At 42.5% G+C, this 19,849-nt stretch overlaps 1 protein-coding gene and 1 pseudogene across 1 annotated transcript; both read left to right on the top strand.

Moving 5' to 3' along the window:
• Positions 1–4,867: 4,867 nt before the first annotated feature.
• Morf4l1-ps7 (mortality factor 4 like 1, pseudogene 7) lies at positions 4,868–5,899 on the top strand (annotated as a pseudogene).
• Positions 5,900–16,478: 10,579 nt separating this feature from the next.
• On the top strand, positions 16,479–19,079 carry Peg12 (paternally expressed 12). Its single transcript, NM_001170562.1, is given in 1 exon segment — positions 16,479–19,079. A coding segment is annotated over 1 exon segment (825 nt). The 5' UTR covers positions 16,479–16,639; the 3' UTR covers positions 17,465–19,079.
• Positions 19,080–19,849: the final 770 nt, after the last annotated feature.

The raw sequence follows: 19,849 nt of genomic DNA, 5'->3' as shown, positions 1-19,849 counted from the left end.
ATTTCCTTGTCTCACTACCATTGAATGCTGCCCTGTGTTTTTGCTCCTCTCACCCTTTTGGGTCAGTGTGTGACCACCTCTAAGGAAGGGAAGAACCACAACCATAGATGGATAGAGAGAGGGAACTTGGTGGGAGTCTGGGTGGAGTTGGGGTTCATGTGTGGAGAAAATAAGGGGATCGTGAGTGGAAATAATGAAAATATATTGTGAAACATCTTTTGAACAAACCAGAGACCTGGGATTGTGGAGGTTCCTGTGGGTCTTTAAGGTTGACCCTAGCTGGGATTTCTAGCAGTTAAGGATATGGAGTCTGAATTGGCCACCTGCTGTAGCCAGGCCACTAGAGAAAGGTGTGCCTCCTCTTTCTCTCTAGAGGAGAGCCTAAGGGGAGAACAATGGCAGAGTTGGAAAGCTTGGTTCAGACTGCTATGAATATGGATGGAATTACCAGCAAGAGGAGTCTAATGTATTATTTCAGGGATAGGGTATATAGCGGCCTTTTATGAGTACAGGTGGGAAGGGATAATTAGTAATATGAAGCAAGGAGAAAGGGCTTATTGGCTATACTGTAGCACCTAATTATCAAGTATGCAGGAAGCCTGAGTGGGATCTAGGTGCTGAGTTATGCTGCCTTCCAGCAAGCTCTATACACATTTTGGTCACTTTTCACTCAAGGCCAGACACCTGTGTTCAGGGACACTCTCCAGGAAAAACATGGAGAGACAGAAAAGCCTCACTGAGAAAGGGAGCCCCCCATTTTGCACCTAGCTCAGAAATCTATCCAGTAGTGGGGGGGGACTGTTACCTCAATAGAAAGGTTCCCCAACAGGGAGAGGAACACCAACAATCTACACAACCTTCAATCCCTAATTGGTCCTGCCTTCAAGACGTGCAGGCATAAAGAGGTAGCAAAGTCTGAGGGAATGCTCAAACAATTCCTGGCTCAACTTGAGACCCAGCCTATAAGAGAGAACCAACCTCTGACACTACTAAAGATACTCTGCTATGTATACACACGGAAGACTAGCAAAACTGTCTTATGAAAGGCATCATCCAGCAGCCGAAAGAAACAGATGGAGATACCCATGTGTAAACATTAGGCAGGTTCAAGGAATCATGTGGAAGAGTGAACTTAAGGATTGAGGGAGGGGGGGTCAAAAAAACCACAAAAAAACCTATAGTCATTAACTCGGGCCCATGGGAGTTCACAGAGAGGAAACAACTAGCCAAAGGCATTTATGGGTTGGACCTAAGCACCCTATACATTTTTAGCAGATGTGTTGCTTGGTCTTCATGTGGCTCACCTAACAATTAGAGTGGGGCTGTCCCTGACTCTGTTGCCTGCATTTGGATCTCTTTCCCCTAGATGGGCAGCCATGTGTCACCTCAGTGGGAGAGAATGTGCTTAATCCTGCTGCTGCTTAATTGGCCAGTATGGGTTGGTACTAAATGGAAGTTTCCCATTCTTTGAGAGTGTATGAGTTAATGGACAGAAGGGGTTGGTACAGTGGGATTCAGATGAGAGGAGTGAAGTGGTCTGGAATTGGGATGTAAAGTGATTAAGTAAAAAAAATATACAAAAAATGAATTATTTGTGGGCGTTTGTCTTGAATCTTTAAATATATGTGTTTCTTTCTCCCTGTTAAGACTCAGGTATCTATGTGGAAGAGAAGGTGGAAAAATTGTAAAAGCCAAAAGTGATGGATGACTTAAAGGAAATGTTGTTTTCCAGATATAGCAGGGTTGGTGAGTATGTGAATTTACAGAGACTACAATAGCAGGCACAAGACCTGCACAAGTTCAAACCAGACAAAAGCCTAATGTGTAAAAGGAAAAATGGACACAAAGTCCCACACCAACCCCAAGAGCATACATGTGTTCTTTAGTGTGTATGCATGCACGTGTGTGTGTGTGTGTGTGTGTGTGTGTGTGTGTGTGTGTGTGTGTGTAATTTTTGTTTTGGTTTTGTATTTGTTTGATTACTTTTAAGAGAGAGTGAATGTTAAGTTGAGTCAGTAGAGAATAGGATGATCTTGGACCAATTGGTGGAGGAGAAAGAATATGACCAAAATATATTGTATGAAACATTTAAAACAAATAAAATAAAATAAAATACAGATTAGCAGTACCACACATGGCAAATTAAAAAATAAAAAAAAATAAAAACCTTAACACATGCAGAGTGTTTGCAGATTTCGTCCTAATTTCCTGAGAGAGAAACCATATCCTGCAATGAAAGAGCTTGAATTATGAAGATCTTATACAATGGAACTTCTCATGCTGATTTTGGTGTCTACCACCCCCAATCAGCTATTGCCACAACTTTAATTTTGACAATGCTAAGATTATTACAATGAGTTGTGTGAAGGAAACTTGGGTTACAATATTTCCTTCCAGTTCTCAGATCCAGGGTCTAGTTAGAAGTGAGTTGATTAATTTTATTTTCTGCCTCATACCTTATCTTTCTTTCTTTATTGTTTATTAATCATTCCATTGTTTTACGTCTCAAGTGCTATCCCTCTTGCCAGTTAGCCCTCCACCAGCCCCCTCCCCATCCCACACTCACTCTGCTCCCTCCCCTTTGCCTGTATGAAAGTGCTCCACCCCCTGCACCCTCACTCTCCTGCCTCACCACTAAAGCATACTGGGGCATCAGGCCACCCTGGGAACAAGGACCTCCTCTCTGGTCGCTGCTGCAATCCTTTTTTGTGCTTCCAGTCCTTTAAGCAGCTCCCCCATCAGGTTCCCTGAGCTCCTTCTGATGGTTGGCTCCAAGCGTCCACATCTGCATTGGACAGTTGCTAGCCAGACTTCCCTCGGAACAGCCACACTAGGCTCCTGTCAGCAAACACCTCTTGACCACGGCAAAAGTGTTGGGTTTGGTGTCTGCAGACATGATGGATCCCCAGGTGGGGCAGTCACTGATTGACCCTTCCTTCAATTTCTGTTCCACTTTTTGTCCCCGTTCTTCCTTTGGACAGGAATATTTCTGGGTTAAAAACATTGAGATGGGTGGGTGTTCCCATCACTTGACCAGGGGCCGTGCCTATCTGCTGGAGGATGTATATACAGGATCTATCTCCCCCTTCTCTGTGCATTTTAGTAAAGTCATCCCCTTTGGATCTTGGGAGCCTCGTGTTTCTCTGGTGTCTGGGACCCCCCAGTGGCTATCCCCAGTTTCTCATCCCCCTTGCTACATATTTTTGTTGATTTCCTGACCCCCTCTACCTCTCTCACATTTCCTCCAGATCCTGATGCTGCCATTCTTATTTCCTCACATTTCTTTCTCCCTCCCTGGTCCCAGTTCCCCTCCAACTCCAACAGTCATCCTATTCCCCCCTCAGTGCAGGACTGAAACATCCTCACCCTGGTCTACTTTCCTTTTACACTCCATATGTCCCATGGTTAGTATTATGGGCATTGTGGTCTTTGGAGCTAATTTCCACTTATTAATCAGTACATGCCATGTGTGTTCTTTTGTTCCTGGGTTACCTCACTTAGGATGATATTTTTCTAGTTCCATCCATTTGCCTGCGAATTTCATAAAGTCTTCAGTTTTAATCGCTGTGTAGTACTCCATTATGAATATGTACCATATTTTCTGTACCCATTCTTCTGTTGATGGACATTTGTGTTCTTTCCAGCTTCTGGCTATTATAAATAAGGCTTCTGTAAACATAGTGGAGCACGTGTCCTTGTTATATATTAGAGCAACCTTTGGGTATATGCCCAGGAGTATACCTGCATTCTCAGGGAGAAATATTTCCAATTTTATTAGCAACTGTCAGACTGATTTTTCAAAACGGTTTAATGTAGAAGTGTTCCTCTTTCTCCACATCTTTGCCAACATATGCTGTCATGTGCATTATTGATCTTAGCCATTCTGCCTGGTGTGAGGTAGAATCTCAGGGTCATTTTGATTTGCATTTCCCTGTTGACTAAGGATGTTAAACATTTCTTTAAATGGTTCTCAGTCATTCTAGATTCCTTGGTCCAGAATTTTCTATTTAACTCTGTATTCCACTTTTTAATAGTGTTATTTGATTCTCTGCAGTCTATGTTCTTGAGTTCTTTGGATATTTTGGATATTAGCCCTCTATCAGATGTAAGGTTGGTAAATAACTTTTCCCAATCTATGGATTGCCATTTTGTCTAATATACAATGTCCTTTGCTTTACAGAAGCTTTGAAATTATATGAAGTCCCATTTGTCAATTGTTGCTCTTAAAGCATAAGCTATTTAAGCTGTGATTATAGAATAAGCACATTTTCCCCTGTGCCCAAGTATTAGAGGCTCTTCCCCACTCTCTCTTCCATTATATTCACCACATCTGGTTTGATGTGGAGTTCCTCGATCCACTTGGACTTGAGCTATGCACAAGGAGATACGAATGGATCAATTTGCATTCTTCTACATGCAGACCACCAGTTGAACCAGCACCATGTATTGTATGTTCATAGTAGTCTTATCTAAAATAGCCAGAAGCTGGAAAGGACCCAGATGTTTTTCACAAGAGGAATGGATACAGAAAATTTGGTACATTTACACAATGGACTACTACTCAGCTATTAAAAACAATGACTTCATGAAATTCTTAGGGAAATGGATGGAACTAGAAAATATCATTCAGAGTGAGGTAACTCAGTCACAAAATACCACACACAGTATGCAATAACTGACTAGTGTATATTAGCCTAAAATAGTGTATATTAGCCCAAAATTTCAGAATACCCAAGATACAATTCACAGACAATATAAAGCTCAAGAAGGAAGACCAAAATGTGGATGCTTCAGACATTCTTAGAAGGGGAACAAAGGTGGTAGTCGGGGGTGGTGGGAGAAGGAGGAGGTGGTGAATCACTTATAAATGGCACCCAAGCAGGACCCAAAGGCTACATTCCTGGAGGGCGAGCGAGTGCTGTGCTTTCATGGGCCTCTTCTTTATGAAACAAGTATGTAGCGGTTGCCATAAAGGATAAACAAGTGAAGTATTTTATCCATTACAGTGGTTGGAATAAAAAAGTAGGATGAATGCATGCCAGAAAGCAGAGTACTCAAATACATGGACCCCAGAAACAGTGAGAAGTTCTAAGGGCCCATCAGGAACAATATGCAGAGGGCAAGATGAGAAGGGCTGCTCCAAGGAAGACATCTGGTCTGTGACAGAAAAATATTGAAGTGAAAACAAAAAAGAACAAACAGAAAACTCCTGGAAACGGAGATGGTGGCAATACAGTGAGACACCTCAGCCTCCTAGGAAGAAGAGAGCCCGGGTAGAACCGACCATTGAAAATGAAGGAGCATCCATGAACAGAGTTGAAGTGAAAGTGAAGATACCCGAGGAGCCGAAACCATGGCTTGAGGATGACTGGGACTTGATCACCAGACAAAAGCAGCTTTTTTTTTATCATCCTGCCAAGAAGAATGTGGATTCCATTTTGGAGGATTATGCCAATTATGCCAATTATACAAAGTCTCGAGGAAATACAGATAATAAGGAGTATGCTGTTAATGAGGTTGTGGCACAGATAAAAAGGAGTACTTCAATGTACTAGTGGGCACTCAGCTTCTCTACAAATTTGAGAGACCACAGTGTGCTGAAATTTTGGCCAATCACCCAGATGCACCCATGCCCCAGGTGTACGGAGCATCACATTTACTGAGATTATTGGTGCGAATTGGAGCAATGTTGGCCTATACACTTGTAGATGAGAAAAGCCTTGCTTTATTACTGAACTATCTACATGATTTCCTCAAGTATCTGGCAAAGAATTCTGCAACTCTGTTCAGTGCCAGTGATTATGAAGTGGCTCTCCCTGAGTACCATTGGAAAGCCGTGTCAGGGGTTTTCTCTCTCTCTCACTCGTGCTTGGATCTCGGTAAACAGTTTGGTTCTTAGTCCTTCTCTTGTACAAATCATGTACTTTGAAGACAGTATATAACAGAGTTGATGTTTGTTTTCTGTTTGATTTTAAACAGAGAAAACAAAAGGAGTAACTGCTCCTTTTTTCTTTCTTTCTTTTTTCATTGCAAAGTTTCCACCAGTGTAACAGTGATGGACAACAGAGAGGCATGCTGTAGAGTGTTTGCCTAGTTGACAAAGCTGCTTTTGAATGCTGATGGTTCTGTTCCTTTGACACTATGCATTTTTATAATATGTGTTAATGCTCTATGACAAAATACTCTGATTCCTAGTGCCAAGGTTCCCTTCAGTGTATATAACTGAACACTCATCTGTCTGTGCTCTTTTTTAAAAAATAGTGCTTAAAGACCCCATCCTTTGCAAGTCATTCATGTTTTTCCTTAGGCATTTTATCTTTTCTCAATTGTTAAAGAATGGTGGCTTGTTTTCATGTTTTTTTGTATTTGTGTCTTATGCACATTTTAACATGATAGACACACTGCATCGGGTACCTACAGTTTTGTGGAAAAGTCAATCTTGTAGGAGTTGTTTTTCAGATATTCAATAACTTTTTTCTTTAAAGTTCAAAAAAAGAAGGGGAACAAAATACTCGCAGGAGGAAATACAGAGACAAAAATTGGAGCAGGAACTGAAGAAAAGATCATCCAGAGACTGCCCCACCTAAGGATCCATCACATATGTAGCCACCAAACCCAGTCACTATTGATGATGCCAGGAAGTGCTTGCTGACAGGAGCCTGATATGGATGTCTCCTAAGAGTCTCTACTAGAGCCTTACTGATACAGATAAGGAAGCTTGCAGCTAACCACTGGACTGAGCACGGGGACCCCAATGGAGGAGTTAGAGAAAGGACTAAAGGCGAACTAAATGGGTTTGCAACTCCATAGGAAGAACAGCAATATCAACTAACCAGATCCCCCAGAACTCCCTGGGACTAAACCATGAATCAAAGAGTACACATAGAGGGACCCATGGCTCCAGCCACATATGTAGCAGAGAATGGCATTGTCTGTCATCAATACGAGGAGAAGCCCTTGGTACTGTGAAGGCTGGTTTCCTCAGTGTCAGGGAATGCCAGGGTTTTGAGGTGGGAGTGGGTGAATGGGAGTGGGAGCATCTTCATAGAAGCATGGCAAGGCAGGATGCGGGAAGGGAGAGAGGGGAAAGGACATAACATTTGAAATGTAAATACGGGGCTGGAGAGATGGCTCAGCGGTTAAGAGCACTGACTGCTCTTCCAGAGGTCCTGAGTTCAATTCCCAGCAACCACATGGTGGCTCACAACCATCTGTAATGGGATCTGATGTCCTCTTCTGGTGTGCATGAAGAGAGTGACAGTGTACTCACATACATAAATAAAATTAAAAAAATCATTTGAAATGTAAATACATAAAATATCAAAAAAAATCATACCTACAAAGGACTATACAAGTAACATTATATAGACTGAACAGGTAATACTCAAGAATATTTTAGTATATTCACACAAATACATGCAAAATAACAACCTAGGCTATAAATTTGAAAGACAGTTGGGAGAGCTGCATGAGAGGTTTTCTAAAGAAAGAAGGGGAAAGGAGAAATGCTATAATTATATCATAGTCACAAAAATATAGTACGAAATTTTATTATTGATATAATTACATCCTTTCCCCCTTAACTTGTAAAATCTTTGATAAAGTTACAGCAAATCTTTATTCTGGGAACGATGGTTCACACTTGAAATTATAAAACAGAAGAAAACATATGGTAGAAACAGCAACATATATGCATAAGCAAGCTTTTAGTAATAGAATTCCCATAGCCCACTCTTAGTGTGTCATTGCTCTAAGGAATAAAGGAAAACATTTAATTCTGGCTGACGTACAGTTAGAGGTTAAGTCCATTACCTTCCTTGGGTGAAACATGGTGGCATGTAAGCAGACGTGTCATTTGAGAGGTACCTGAAGAGTGCTACATCTTTTTCAGCAGACAGCAGGAATAGAGTGACAGGGGGCCTGGTTTGAGCTTTTGAAACCTCAGGTCCACTCCCTGTGAGACAGTTCTTCCACCCTAGCAAACTCCACTTGAATGCCACTCCCTATGAGTCCATGGAGTCCATTTTCATTCATACCCCCACAGGAACTTTACATTGAAATGCTAATTTTGATAATATTTATAAAGCTGAATTATATAATAAACCTTAGTCCCGGGGTTGGGGATTTGGCTCAGTGGTAGAGCACTTGCCTAGCAACCGCAAGGCCCTGGGTTCGGTCCCCAGCTCCGAAAAAAAAAAAAAGAAAGAAAACCTAAGTCCCTGTCAGAAGAGGACTAAATAAATAAAAACTATATATATATAGTTATTTTATTTATTCACAAAAATATCAAAATTATGGCAAATTCAGGAAAGTAAATGGAGTTGAAATTGTCATTATTAAGTAAAGTAATTGAGACCCAGATGAAGAAAATGTGTTTTTTTTCCTCATATATGATCCTTGATATGATATGGCTATAAATTTTCCTATTTATGTGGCATGGTAAAGAAGGTAGCCTGAGCAGACACGCCTGGGAAACCAGAAGAGACTGCACTCAGCATACATTACTTATTCCAGAGGAAAACACCAAACGCCATCTGGAACCCTGGTGCCTGGAAGCTCCTGGAAAGGGCGGTGCAGATCTTCCTGGTGGCTGCCACCAGGGAGAGCTCATAAGCAACACCCCACGAGCAAACTTGAGCCTCAGGACCACAGGTAAGACCAACTTTTCTGCTGCAAGAGACCTGCCTGGTGAACTCAGGACACACAGAGGCAAAATTCCTCTAGAACCGGACACTTCCAGTATTTAGCAGGAGTCCCAAACCGGCGGATCCCTGCCCGCAGCAGCTCTCTGCTCCCAAACCCCGTGGGAGAGAGCCCTCACCTCCTGGACAGGTGGGCACTCCTGAGGCTGCAGAGCGGAAGAGACCACCAACACTGCCCACCCCTGCCCACATTCCTGGCCCAAGAGGAAACTGTATACAGCCTCTGGGTTCCCGTAGAGGAGGGCCCAGGAGCAGCAGGTCTGCTGCGTCTGAGACACCACCGGAACCAGAAGGGACCGACCAGATAAACAGTTCTCTGCACCCAAATCCCGTGGGAGGGAGAGCTAAACCTTCAGAGAGGCAGACACGCCTGGGAAACCAGAAGAGACTGCACTCTGCACACATTACTGATTCCAGAGGAAAACAGCAAACGCCATCTGGGACCCTGGTGCACTGAAACTCCCGGAAACGACAGCGCAGATCTTCCTGGCTGCAGCAGGCCACCTCGGAGAGCTCATAAGCAACACCTCACGAACGAACTTGAGCCTCGGGATCACAGGTAAGACCAACTTTTCTGCTGCAAGCGACCTGCCTGGTGAACTCAAGACACGGTCCCACAGAAAGAGCTGAAGACCTGTAGATAAGAAAAACTACACGCCCGAAAGCAGAACACTGTGTCCCCATAACTGGCTGAAAGAAAACAGGAAAACAGGTCTACAGCACTCCTGAAACACAGGCTTATAGGACAGTCTAGCCACTGTCAGAAATAGCGGAACAAAGTAACACTAGAGATAATCTGATGGCGAGAGGCAAATGCAGGAACCCAAGCAACAGAAACCAAGATTACATGGCATCATCGGAGCCCAATTCTCCCATCAAAGCAAACACGGAATATCCAAACACACCAGAAAAGCAAGATCTAGTTTCAAAATCATATTTGACCATGATGCTGGAGGACTTCAAGAAAGACGTGAAGAACTCCCTTAGAGAACAAGTAGAAGCCTACAGAGAGGAATCGAAAAAATCCCTAAAAGAATTCCAGGAAAACATAAATAAACAAGTAGAAGCCCATAGAGAGGAGTCACAAAAATCCCTGAATGAATTCCAGGAAAACACAATCAAACAGTTGAAGGAATTAAAAATGGAAATACAAGCAATCAAGAAAGAACACATGGAAACAACCCTGGATATAGAAAACCAAAAGAAGAGACAAGGAGCTGTAGATACGAGCTTCACCAACAGAATACAAGAGATGGAAGAGAGAATCTCAGGAGCAGAAGATTCCATAGAAATCATTGACTCAACTGTCACAGATAATGTAAAGCAGAAAAAGCTACTGGTCCAAAACATACAGGAAATCCAGGACTCAATGAGAAGATTAAACCTAAGGATAATAGGTATAGAAGAGAGTGAAGACTCCCAGCTCAAAGGACCAGTAAATATCTTCAACAAAATCATAGAAGAAAACTTCCCTTACCTAAAAAAAGAGATACCCATAAACATACAAGAAGCCTATAGAACTCGAAATAGATTGGACCAGAAAAGAAACACCTCCCGTCACATAATAGTCAAAACATCAAACGCACAAAATAAAGAAAGAATATAAAAGGCAATAAGGGAAAAAGGTCAAGTAACATATAAAGGCAGACCTATCAGAATCACACCAGACTTTTCTCCAGAAACTATGAAAGCCAGAAGATCCTGGACAGATGTCATACAGACCCTAAGAGAACACAAATGCCACCCCAGGTTACTGTATCCTGCAAAACTCTCAATTAACACAGACGGAGAAACCAAGATATTCCATGACAAAACCAAATTTACACAATATCTTTCTACAAATCCAGCACTACAAAGATAATAAATGGTAAAGCCCAACATAAGGAGGCAAGCTATACCCTAGAAGAAGCAAGAAACTAATCGTCTTGGCAACAAAACAAAGAAAAGAAAAGCACACAAACATAACCTCACATCCAAATATGAATATAACAGGAAGCAATAATCACTATTCCATAATATCTCTCAACATCAATGGCCTCAACTCCCCAATAAAAAGACATAGATTAACAAACTGGATACACAACGAGGACCCTGCATTCTGCTGCCTACAGGAAACACACCTCAGAGACAAAGACAGAGACTACCTCAGAGTGAAAGGCTGGAAAACAGCTTTCCAAGCAAATGGTCAGAAGAAGCAAGCTGGAGTAGCCATTCTAATGTCAAATAAAATCAATTTTCAACTAAAAGTCAGCAAAAAAGATAAGGAAGGACATTTCATATTCATTAAAGGAAAAATCCACCAAGATGAACTCTCAATTCTAAATATCTATGCCCCAAATACAAGGGCACCTACATACGTAAAAGAAACCTTACTAAGCTCAAAACACACATTGCACCTCACACAATAATAGTAGATTTCAACACCCCACCCTCATCAATGGACAGATCATGGAAACAGAAATTAAACAGAGACGTAGACAGACTAAGAGAAGTCATGAGCCAAATGGATTTAACAGATATTTATAGGACATTCTATCCTAAAGCAAAAGGATATACCTTCTTCTCACCACCTCATGGTACTTTCTCCAAAATTGACCATATAATTGGTCAAAAAACGGGCCTCAACAAAGCTTAAGTCCAAGTGGATCAAGGACCTCCACATCAAACCAGATACACTCAAACTAATAGAAGAAAAACCAGGGAAGCATCTGGAACACATGGGCACTGGAAAAAATTTCCTGAACAAAACACCAATGGCTTATGCTCTAAGATCAAGAATCGACAAATGGGATCTCATAAAACTGAAAAGCTTCTGTAAGCCAAAGGACATTGTGATTAGGACAAAATGGCAGCCAACAGATTGGGAAAAGATCTTTACCAGTCCTACAACAGATAGAGGCCTTATATCCAAAATATACAAAGAACTCAAGAAGTTAGAACGCAGGGAAACAAATAACCCTATTAAAAAATGGGGTTCAGAGCTAAACAAAGAGTTCACAGCTGAGGAATGCCGAATGGCTGAGAAACACGTAAAGAAATGTTCAACATCTTTAGTCATAAGGGAAATGCAAATCAAAACAACCCTGAGATTTCACCTCACACCAGTGAGAATGGCTTAGATCAAAAACTCAGGTGACAGCAAATGCTGGAGAGGATGCAGAGAAAGAGGAACACCTCTTCATTGTTGGTGGGATTGCAGACTGGTACAACCATTCTGGAAATCAGTCTGGACCTTCCTCAGAAAATTGGACATTGAACTGCCTGAGGATCCAGCTATACCTCTCTTGGGTTTATACCCAAAAGATGCCCCAACATATAAAAAAGACACGTGCTCCACTATGTTCATAGCAGCCTTATTTATAATAGCCAGAATCTGGAAAGAACCCAGATGCCCTTCAACAGAGGAATGGATACAAAAAATGTGGTACATCTACACAACGGAATATTACTCAGCTGTCAAAAACAATGACTTTATGAAATTCATAGGCAAATGGTTGGAACTGGAAAATATCATCCTGAGTGAGGTAACCCAATCACAGAAAAACACACATGGTATGCACTCATTGATAAGTGGCTATTAGCCCAAATGCTTGAATTACCCTAAATGCCTAGAACAAATGAAACTGAAGATGGATGATCAAAATATGAATGCTTCACTCCTTCTTTAAAAGAGGAAGAAGAATACCCTTGGCCGGGAATAGAGAGGCAAAGATTAAAACAGACACAGAAGGAACACCCATTCAGAGCCTGCCCCACATGTGGCCCATACATATACAGTCATCCAATTAGACAAGATGGATGAAGCAAAGTAGTGCAGGCCGACAGGAGCCGGATGTAGTTCTCTCCTGAGAGACACAGCCAGAATACAGCAAATACAGAGGCAAATGCCAGCAGCAAACCATTGAACTGAGAACGGACCCCCGTTGAAGGAATCAGAGAAAGAACTCGAAGAGCTTGAAGGAGCTCGAGACCCCTTATGAACAACAATGCCAAGCAACCAGAGCTTCCAGGGACTAAGCCACTACCTAAGGACTATACATGGACTGACCCAGGACTCTGACCTCATAGGTAGCAATGAATATCCTAGTAAGATCACCAGTGGAAGGGGAAGCCCTTGGTCCTGCTAAGACTGAACCCCCCAGTGAACGTGATTGTTGGGGGGAGGGCAGCAATGGGGGGAGGATGGAGGGGAACACCCATAAAGAAGGGGAGGGGGAGGGATTAGGGGGATGTTTGCCTGGAAACCGGGAAAGGGAATAACATTCAAAATGTAAATAAGAAACACTCAAGTTAATAAAAAAATGTAAGGGGGAAAGATGGGAGGCATTGGAGGGAGAAAATGGGATTTATGGATGAAAGGGAAAGGGAGAGTTGATGTAATTATAACTTAATAAAAATTTAAAAATGCTAAAAAAAAGGAAGGTAGCCTGAGAAAAGGTAAGACTCTAATGATAATGAGAGGTGTAAAGGGTAAAAAGTAAGTATGAATGGAAATATTCAAAATGTACAACTTAATTGAAAGAAATTAACTATAAAACCCTTCACTAAAGAAGTAAATGAACAGCAACAACAGATTTAATGGTGTCACCCAGCAACACATACCAAAATTTTTGTGGTGTTGTTATTGTTCTCATATTTGCTATATGCATTAGAGTACAAATCACAACAACATAACTTGATTTACATTTAAGATGCAGTAATTGCAAAAGACCCTGCAAGCATCGTTTCAGAAAGATAAGCAATCGACAAAGAGATAAGAATGAAAAAGCATTCCAGCCCACTGTATTGGGTCTCAATCAAACTTCGGAAACCTTATGCGATTTGATTGATTGCAAGTATATTTCAACCTAATAAAATTTGGGAAGTTTCCACGCAGTAATCATTCCAATTACACATACACAATAAAGCCTAAGGGCTAACTATATGTAGACTTAGACATAGAATAAAGTCTCTATGTGAGACTACATGTAGACTTAAAGACCTAGAAGATAGTGTGTGGTCTCTGAGTGAAATAGCTCACAGGAAGGCAAGCCATAAAATACATATGACATCTCTCCTAATGTGAGATTCTGTTAACTGGGAGCTGAAGATAAAGGTTTACGAAAGAAGACTCTTGGATAATCGTTCTGAAGGACTGGGAGAGGTCTGGCTACACAGAAAAATGTCACCAGGTTGTTAATAGCATCCACTCCCAGCTTTCTGGATAGAATGCAGACATTTTATTTCCTTTATTGAGGAGACAATTCCTGAGTCTTTAATATTTATTTTTTACCCAGAACACTGTTGGCACCAGGACCTTTGGGCCTCCACCAAATAATGACATTAAGTAACAACTTAATCATTTGAATATATTTGTTCTCATTTCATAGTTTTTCTTTATAACTTTACATCATTTTTCCCATCTTTATTGAATTGGGTATTTCTTATTTACATTTCAAATGTTATTCCCTTTCCTGGTTTCCATGCCAACATCCCCATAATCCCTTCCCCTCCCCTTCTATATGGGTGTTACCCCAAGCTGTAGCCATCAGAAAGTTGGGAACATCAATTGAAAAAAATGCTTCCATAAGACTGGTTATAAGAAAGCCTAAGGAATTTTCTTAGTTGGTGATTGATTGGAGAGGGCACAGCCCATTGTGGGTGCTGTTATCCATGGGTTTGTGGTCCTGGGTTCTATAAGAAAGTAGGCTGAACTAGCTATAGCAAGCAAATCAGTAATGGGTAACCTCTATGGCCTCTGTGTCAGCTCCTGCCCTTACTTCCTTTAATGATAGACTATGATGGGAAAGTGTAAAACAAATAAAGCCTTCCCTCCTGCAATGTGCTTTTGGTCATGCTGTTTCATTTCAGAAGAAACCCTAAGACACCAGTCTACTCAGTACAAAAATAATGAGAAACTAGCATGCCATGTGGTTCTATGCATTTTTTTTATTTTTCCAAATGTATATATTTATTGATGAAACCAACTTCATCCAGGATTGTGTAAGGACAACCCATTTTGTTGGATAAATAATAAAGCTTTACTAGGATTCATTTCTTCACTATCACACAGTGTTTTCATAAATATGAAAAACAGCATGAGGGCAACATATTTTCACTGATAAACTCCACAAAACGTTTTTTAATGCATTTGAGAAACTACAAGAAATAAGGAAGCAGCATGCAGAGCTCAAGGCCAGACTTACCCATACTATAATACTGATTCAAATTCTCCCCCACTAAATAAAGTTGTGGATTTCATGGCTCATTTTCCTGAAAGTGTGAAGAAGAGACAATTTATGAACTTGCCATTTATGTAATTCCAAAGATATATAGAGTTCACTAGAGAAGAAGACAGATATTTCTAAGTGAACATACCATAAAATCTCTTAACAAGCAAATAATATCATCCAACCTTTAAAGGAAAAGATAATATAAAATAATAAAATGAAGCTTACATCAAAAGTTCAAGTCTGATTCAATGCTTTATAACACTGATTCGTTCCGTCATCTTGTGCATACCTAAAAAGGGAAAATGGGCATTTTAACACATGGAGAACCTTCAATTATATAAAAGTATCACTCAGTCATGTTGCAAACTCCAAAATAAAACTAGAAATAGAAGGAATTTTCTTGAACTTATAAAGGGTTTACATAAAGCATGTCCCATGATAACTAGAAACTCAATTATTTCCCTATGAGACCAAACAAAATTGTATCCGTAAAAGAGTAGACACAAATATGTAGTTCAGAATGGAAATCCTAGGGAAAAAAAGGAGAGTGATATCATCAATCTATTTCTGACAAAGGTATAAAAAAGTAATCTAAGAGCAATTGTTTTCAAGAAATGATGATGGAACCCAAAACACCCATATCAAACTGTGAGCACATGTACTCAAAATGGGTCAAGTGCAAATGAGTTTGCTGATGAGCTCTCAGAGCTAAGGAAGGGTTGATTCATGAAAATTTGTAAATTAGACTTTTCTAAAATATTTGTTATGTACAGTTCAAAATTGAGAGTCTATAAAAGACAAGTTTCAACCTTGGAGCAAACATTTTCACAACATATTTACAATCAAAGGACCTCAATATAGAGTGATCAAAAACACAACCAAATAAATAGAAAGCTCACTGGAGAAAGGAATTTGAAATCTAATATAATTATCCAAGTTCGTATACATTGGCTATCAGCAATCTTGTTTTAGATTGTTACTCCCAACATTCTTTCTACTATCGGCAAATGGCAATATAGTATCTTTTTCCCGCTTAAAGAGAAAAATAAGAGCTATGTATAAATCTATTTGGAACTTAAAGTCAGATTATACCTTTTCTCGGATGTGTGTTACTATTTCATGTCTCCAACATGTGCTCATCTATCTCAGATTCCCATTCTAGTTTTGTACCTCACTATAGCAGATCGAGCTTGGCTGGGACATGTCTATTCCTATAATGTTTTATAGAATAATTTTTTCTTCTCTGAAACAAAATAGGAAACATTTTATAACATTTTAAATCACTTTAGTTTTAGATACAAACTGAAGACACCTCATTCTGTTTGTCATTGTTTCTTTACTTAACGGAGCATCGGCTGCCCTCTGGTGGCCAACCACTAAGTTGAACAATACTTTCTTTGAATTGTGCTAGAGGATGGAATTTCAGCATGTACTATGTATGAGTCCCTCTGGTGGCAATGATCAGAACAGCAGCTGTAAGAACTTTTTGAAAAAAAAAAAAAGTTAACTTCTCTTAATCAAGAATGAGAAGCCCAGTTTCCGGCTCCCGCGACTCCAAGGCGCGCGGTGCCACTGCCCAGTGGTCCCGGCTTCCGTGTCCAAGGCTCAGCCCCCTCCCGGCCCGGACCTCCGCCCTGCTCCCTCCCCAGTCACGGCCCACCGAGCCTGCGGGCAAAGAAGCCTCCAGCAACACCAGCACAGCCGCGAGTACCGGGGTAGGGGGCCATGCCGTGCCTGAGGGAGGAGGAGGAAGCGAGCGACCAGGCGGATGGGGAGGAGGACAACGACAGCTTCCTCCTGCTGCAGCAGTCGGTGACTCTGGGCGGCTCGGCAGACGTGGACCAACTCATCGCCCGGATCGGCGAGACGCTGCAGCTGGACACGGCGCACGACAGTCCCGCCTCGCAGTGTGCCGCCCCGGGCCCCCCACCAGCGCCCCCGCGGGTCCTGGCGGCGCTGCCGGCGGACAAAGCCAGGGCCCCAACGAGGCGGCTGCTGCGGCTGGCAGCTTCACCGGAAACCTGGGACCCTGCGCCCCCCGGGGCCATGCGCTGTGTGCTGGGGGAGCGCGGGCGCGTGCGGGACCGGGCAGCGCCCTACAGCGTGGCAGAGATCGCCCCGGGCCCCAGCGTGCTGCCCCAGCAGCAGGGCCTTGAGGGACCCCAGGGAACCGGCAAATTAAGCATCCCACAGCCACTGTCTGGCCCGTGCCGGCGGGGTTGGCTCCGGAACACAGCCGCGTCCCGCCGCCTGCAACAGCGACGCGGATCTCATCTGGAGACCCGCACTGGCGAAGACGACCCGCCCCGGCTCCTGCAGCAGCTCTTACTTTCGGGAAACCTCATCAAGGAGGCGGTGCGGAGACTTCATTCACGAAGGCTACAGCTACAGGCGAAGCTTCCCGCACACCCGTTCTTGGAGCCTCTGTCAGCCCCAGTGCATGAGCCACTTTCACCCGGGAGCCCTCGCGCGGCCTGCAGCGACCCTGGCGCTTGTGTGAGGAGGGCGCAGCTCAGAAATGGGGACGACCTTCTTGTCTCTGGCAGCTAACAATCTAGGTGGCTACAGCACCAGCCTATAGCCAGGGATCAAGGGTTTCCCCCAACCGAGGCTGGTGGAGGAAAATAAGCTAAGGAAGACAGCCGAAATATCGCATAGATTTTCATAGGTAACTGAAGTTGAGAGCCCTAAACTGTTTGAAACCCAAGACTTAGGTTTTTGTAAGGCAGATTCTATAGAGCGCATCGCAGGCTGTCAGCAGGACTCCTTTTTTGGCATGTTCCAACCTGGTCTCTGCAATTCCGCAAACTCCCCTGGCCACGCGGGCAACCACGTGGCATGCTCTCTGGATAGCTCAGCCAGCTATGGAACCAAGGACGATGATCCCTGTTACTTGCTGTACTTTTCAGGGTTGGTTCATGATTCACTTTGGGGGAGGGGAAAAGAAGAGTGGACTTAAATTCAGGGAGCACCACAAAATGCCACACTTGAACTTTTTAGGACAGTTAAAAGACCATCTCATCTTTTGCGGTGTTGGTTTCAATGTAAAACATGCGGTATCACGAGAGGACTCTCTTGGGGGCTAAGTAGAAGTAACCGTTTTTTGTCTGTCCCCTTTATTTCAAAGGATTGCTGCTGGCAGAGTGTTGACGGGAAGTTGTACCCCACGAATGTAGGGTGGGAGGCGGCAGTGAGAAATTTTGGGTAATGGAAGGGTGCGGCGAAGCACTGAGTGAACCTTCCTGCCCTTTGTAAAGTGTGCTGTGCAGAGTGGGGAAAATCCATCCCTCTTTGGGTTCGAAGTCACTGATTGCTGGGTGTGCACCATGCTGTGGGGCTCCAGCACGGAGACTAACCGAAATGCCTTGCTGGGAGAAAAACACATTATTTTTGCAAATGTTGGAGTCCACTAAGGACGCTTCTGCCACCTTCTGGAGGGGGTAGAGGAGGCGGGTCCTGAGTGTCTGTGCTTCGAACCAGAGGTCACCGCCCCTCCCCCTCCTCCTGGCTTACAGAGAAACTGCCTTGAGACAGTGATCTAGTACTACCTTTTCCCCTTAGTTCTGCTGCCCTACTCAAGCGGGGTGCTGCTGGTGATGCTAGTGTCCAGGGTAGGGGACTGGGAAAGTTCCAAATAACGAGCACTCTTGGGACACAGCCTCACACAACCGCTTATCTGGGGCTCTCAGGGCTGCTTGTAATAACAGCTGCAGTTCCCTGGATAGACTGAGTTGATTTCCTCCTTCTGGACCTCCCCCCAGCTGTGCCTGCTCGTCTTTGTAAGCGGAGGAAATGTAGTAGAAAACGTGACCCTCCAAATGGGAAAGCTGCAGGCTTTTTGCTATTGTGACTGTGAAGTGCTTGGAAACACTGTTCCCTCTGAGCAACTGTTTCGTTTTACTTTTTATGGAGTCAAATGGCTTGTTCCTCATCCAGATGTGGCTATTGACATATCCACTCTTCGAACCCGAGTGACTGGAATTGTCGCTGTTCTGATTGTAGGATTTTAACTTAACTGAAATAACTGTTTTTGAATAAATGTCTTGGATTTTTTTTCAAAAAAAAAAAGAGAAGCCTGAAAGTATAAACTAGGACATTTTGTATACTTTTTTATGAGTCTAGTGCATGCATACCAAAATAAATGAGACTTGAGTTCTTAATGGAACGCTTGTACTTGAGCCTAACATTTCTTACCAGTAATGCTAGAGAAACTATTTGAATTTCAGAAATAAGGATGTTTTCAGGTTGTTCCCTATACTTAAAGATAAGGAAGAGAGGGGCCTCCTCTTCAGGTTAAGTAAATTTATGTTCCACAGGTGCGTTACCCAAATGTCCTGAAAGAAAATTTATTACAAATTTCCGGTAATCTTGATTATGACACAAATGTTGACGGTCTGGAATTTGATGCTGTGTATTTAGATTAATAATAAGGTTGTCTTAATTTAGAACCTAAGACTTGGGGTAGTAGTTTTGGAGTAGGGTGCTCAATCTTAAAAATAGTTATGCCCACACACAATGCATAGCATAACAAGTAATTTTTCCTGAAAAAATCTGATTTTCGGTATTCAAAAAAATTAACAGCAACTACATACAGTTTGAGTGACAGTATCACATTTGTTTCATACTACATATTATATTTCACTATATATTTTCTGTAACGTTTAATCTTAGCTGTGAATTTGACTGAATGCGGGACCCACAAAAGAGAAATACCTCTGTGTGTGTCTCACAGGAATGGCTGGTAGAAGACATTTACCCACAGTGGGCAAGCATTTTCTGGAGGCAGAGCATATTAAAATAGGTCTGAAGGAAAGAAAAGCTGTTTTTCCTGACCCCCTTCCCTTTTATTCCTTGTTCAATGATACTGCCCTGTCACTGTACCTGGCACACTCCATCACTGAGATTGGTATTCCATTTGTTCATCCTGCCACACTC

This window comes from Rattus norvegicus, chromosome 1 (genome assembly GCF_021556685.1).
Source record: "Rattus norvegicus strain SHRSP/BbbUtx chromosome 1, alternate assembly SHRSP_T2T, whole genome shotgun sequence".
Classification (NCBI taxonomy): domain Eukaryota; kingdom Metazoa; phylum Chordata; class Mammalia; order Rodentia; family Muridae; genus Rattus; species Rattus norvegicus.
This window is presented reverse-complemented; position numbering and strand designations above follow the sequence as displayed.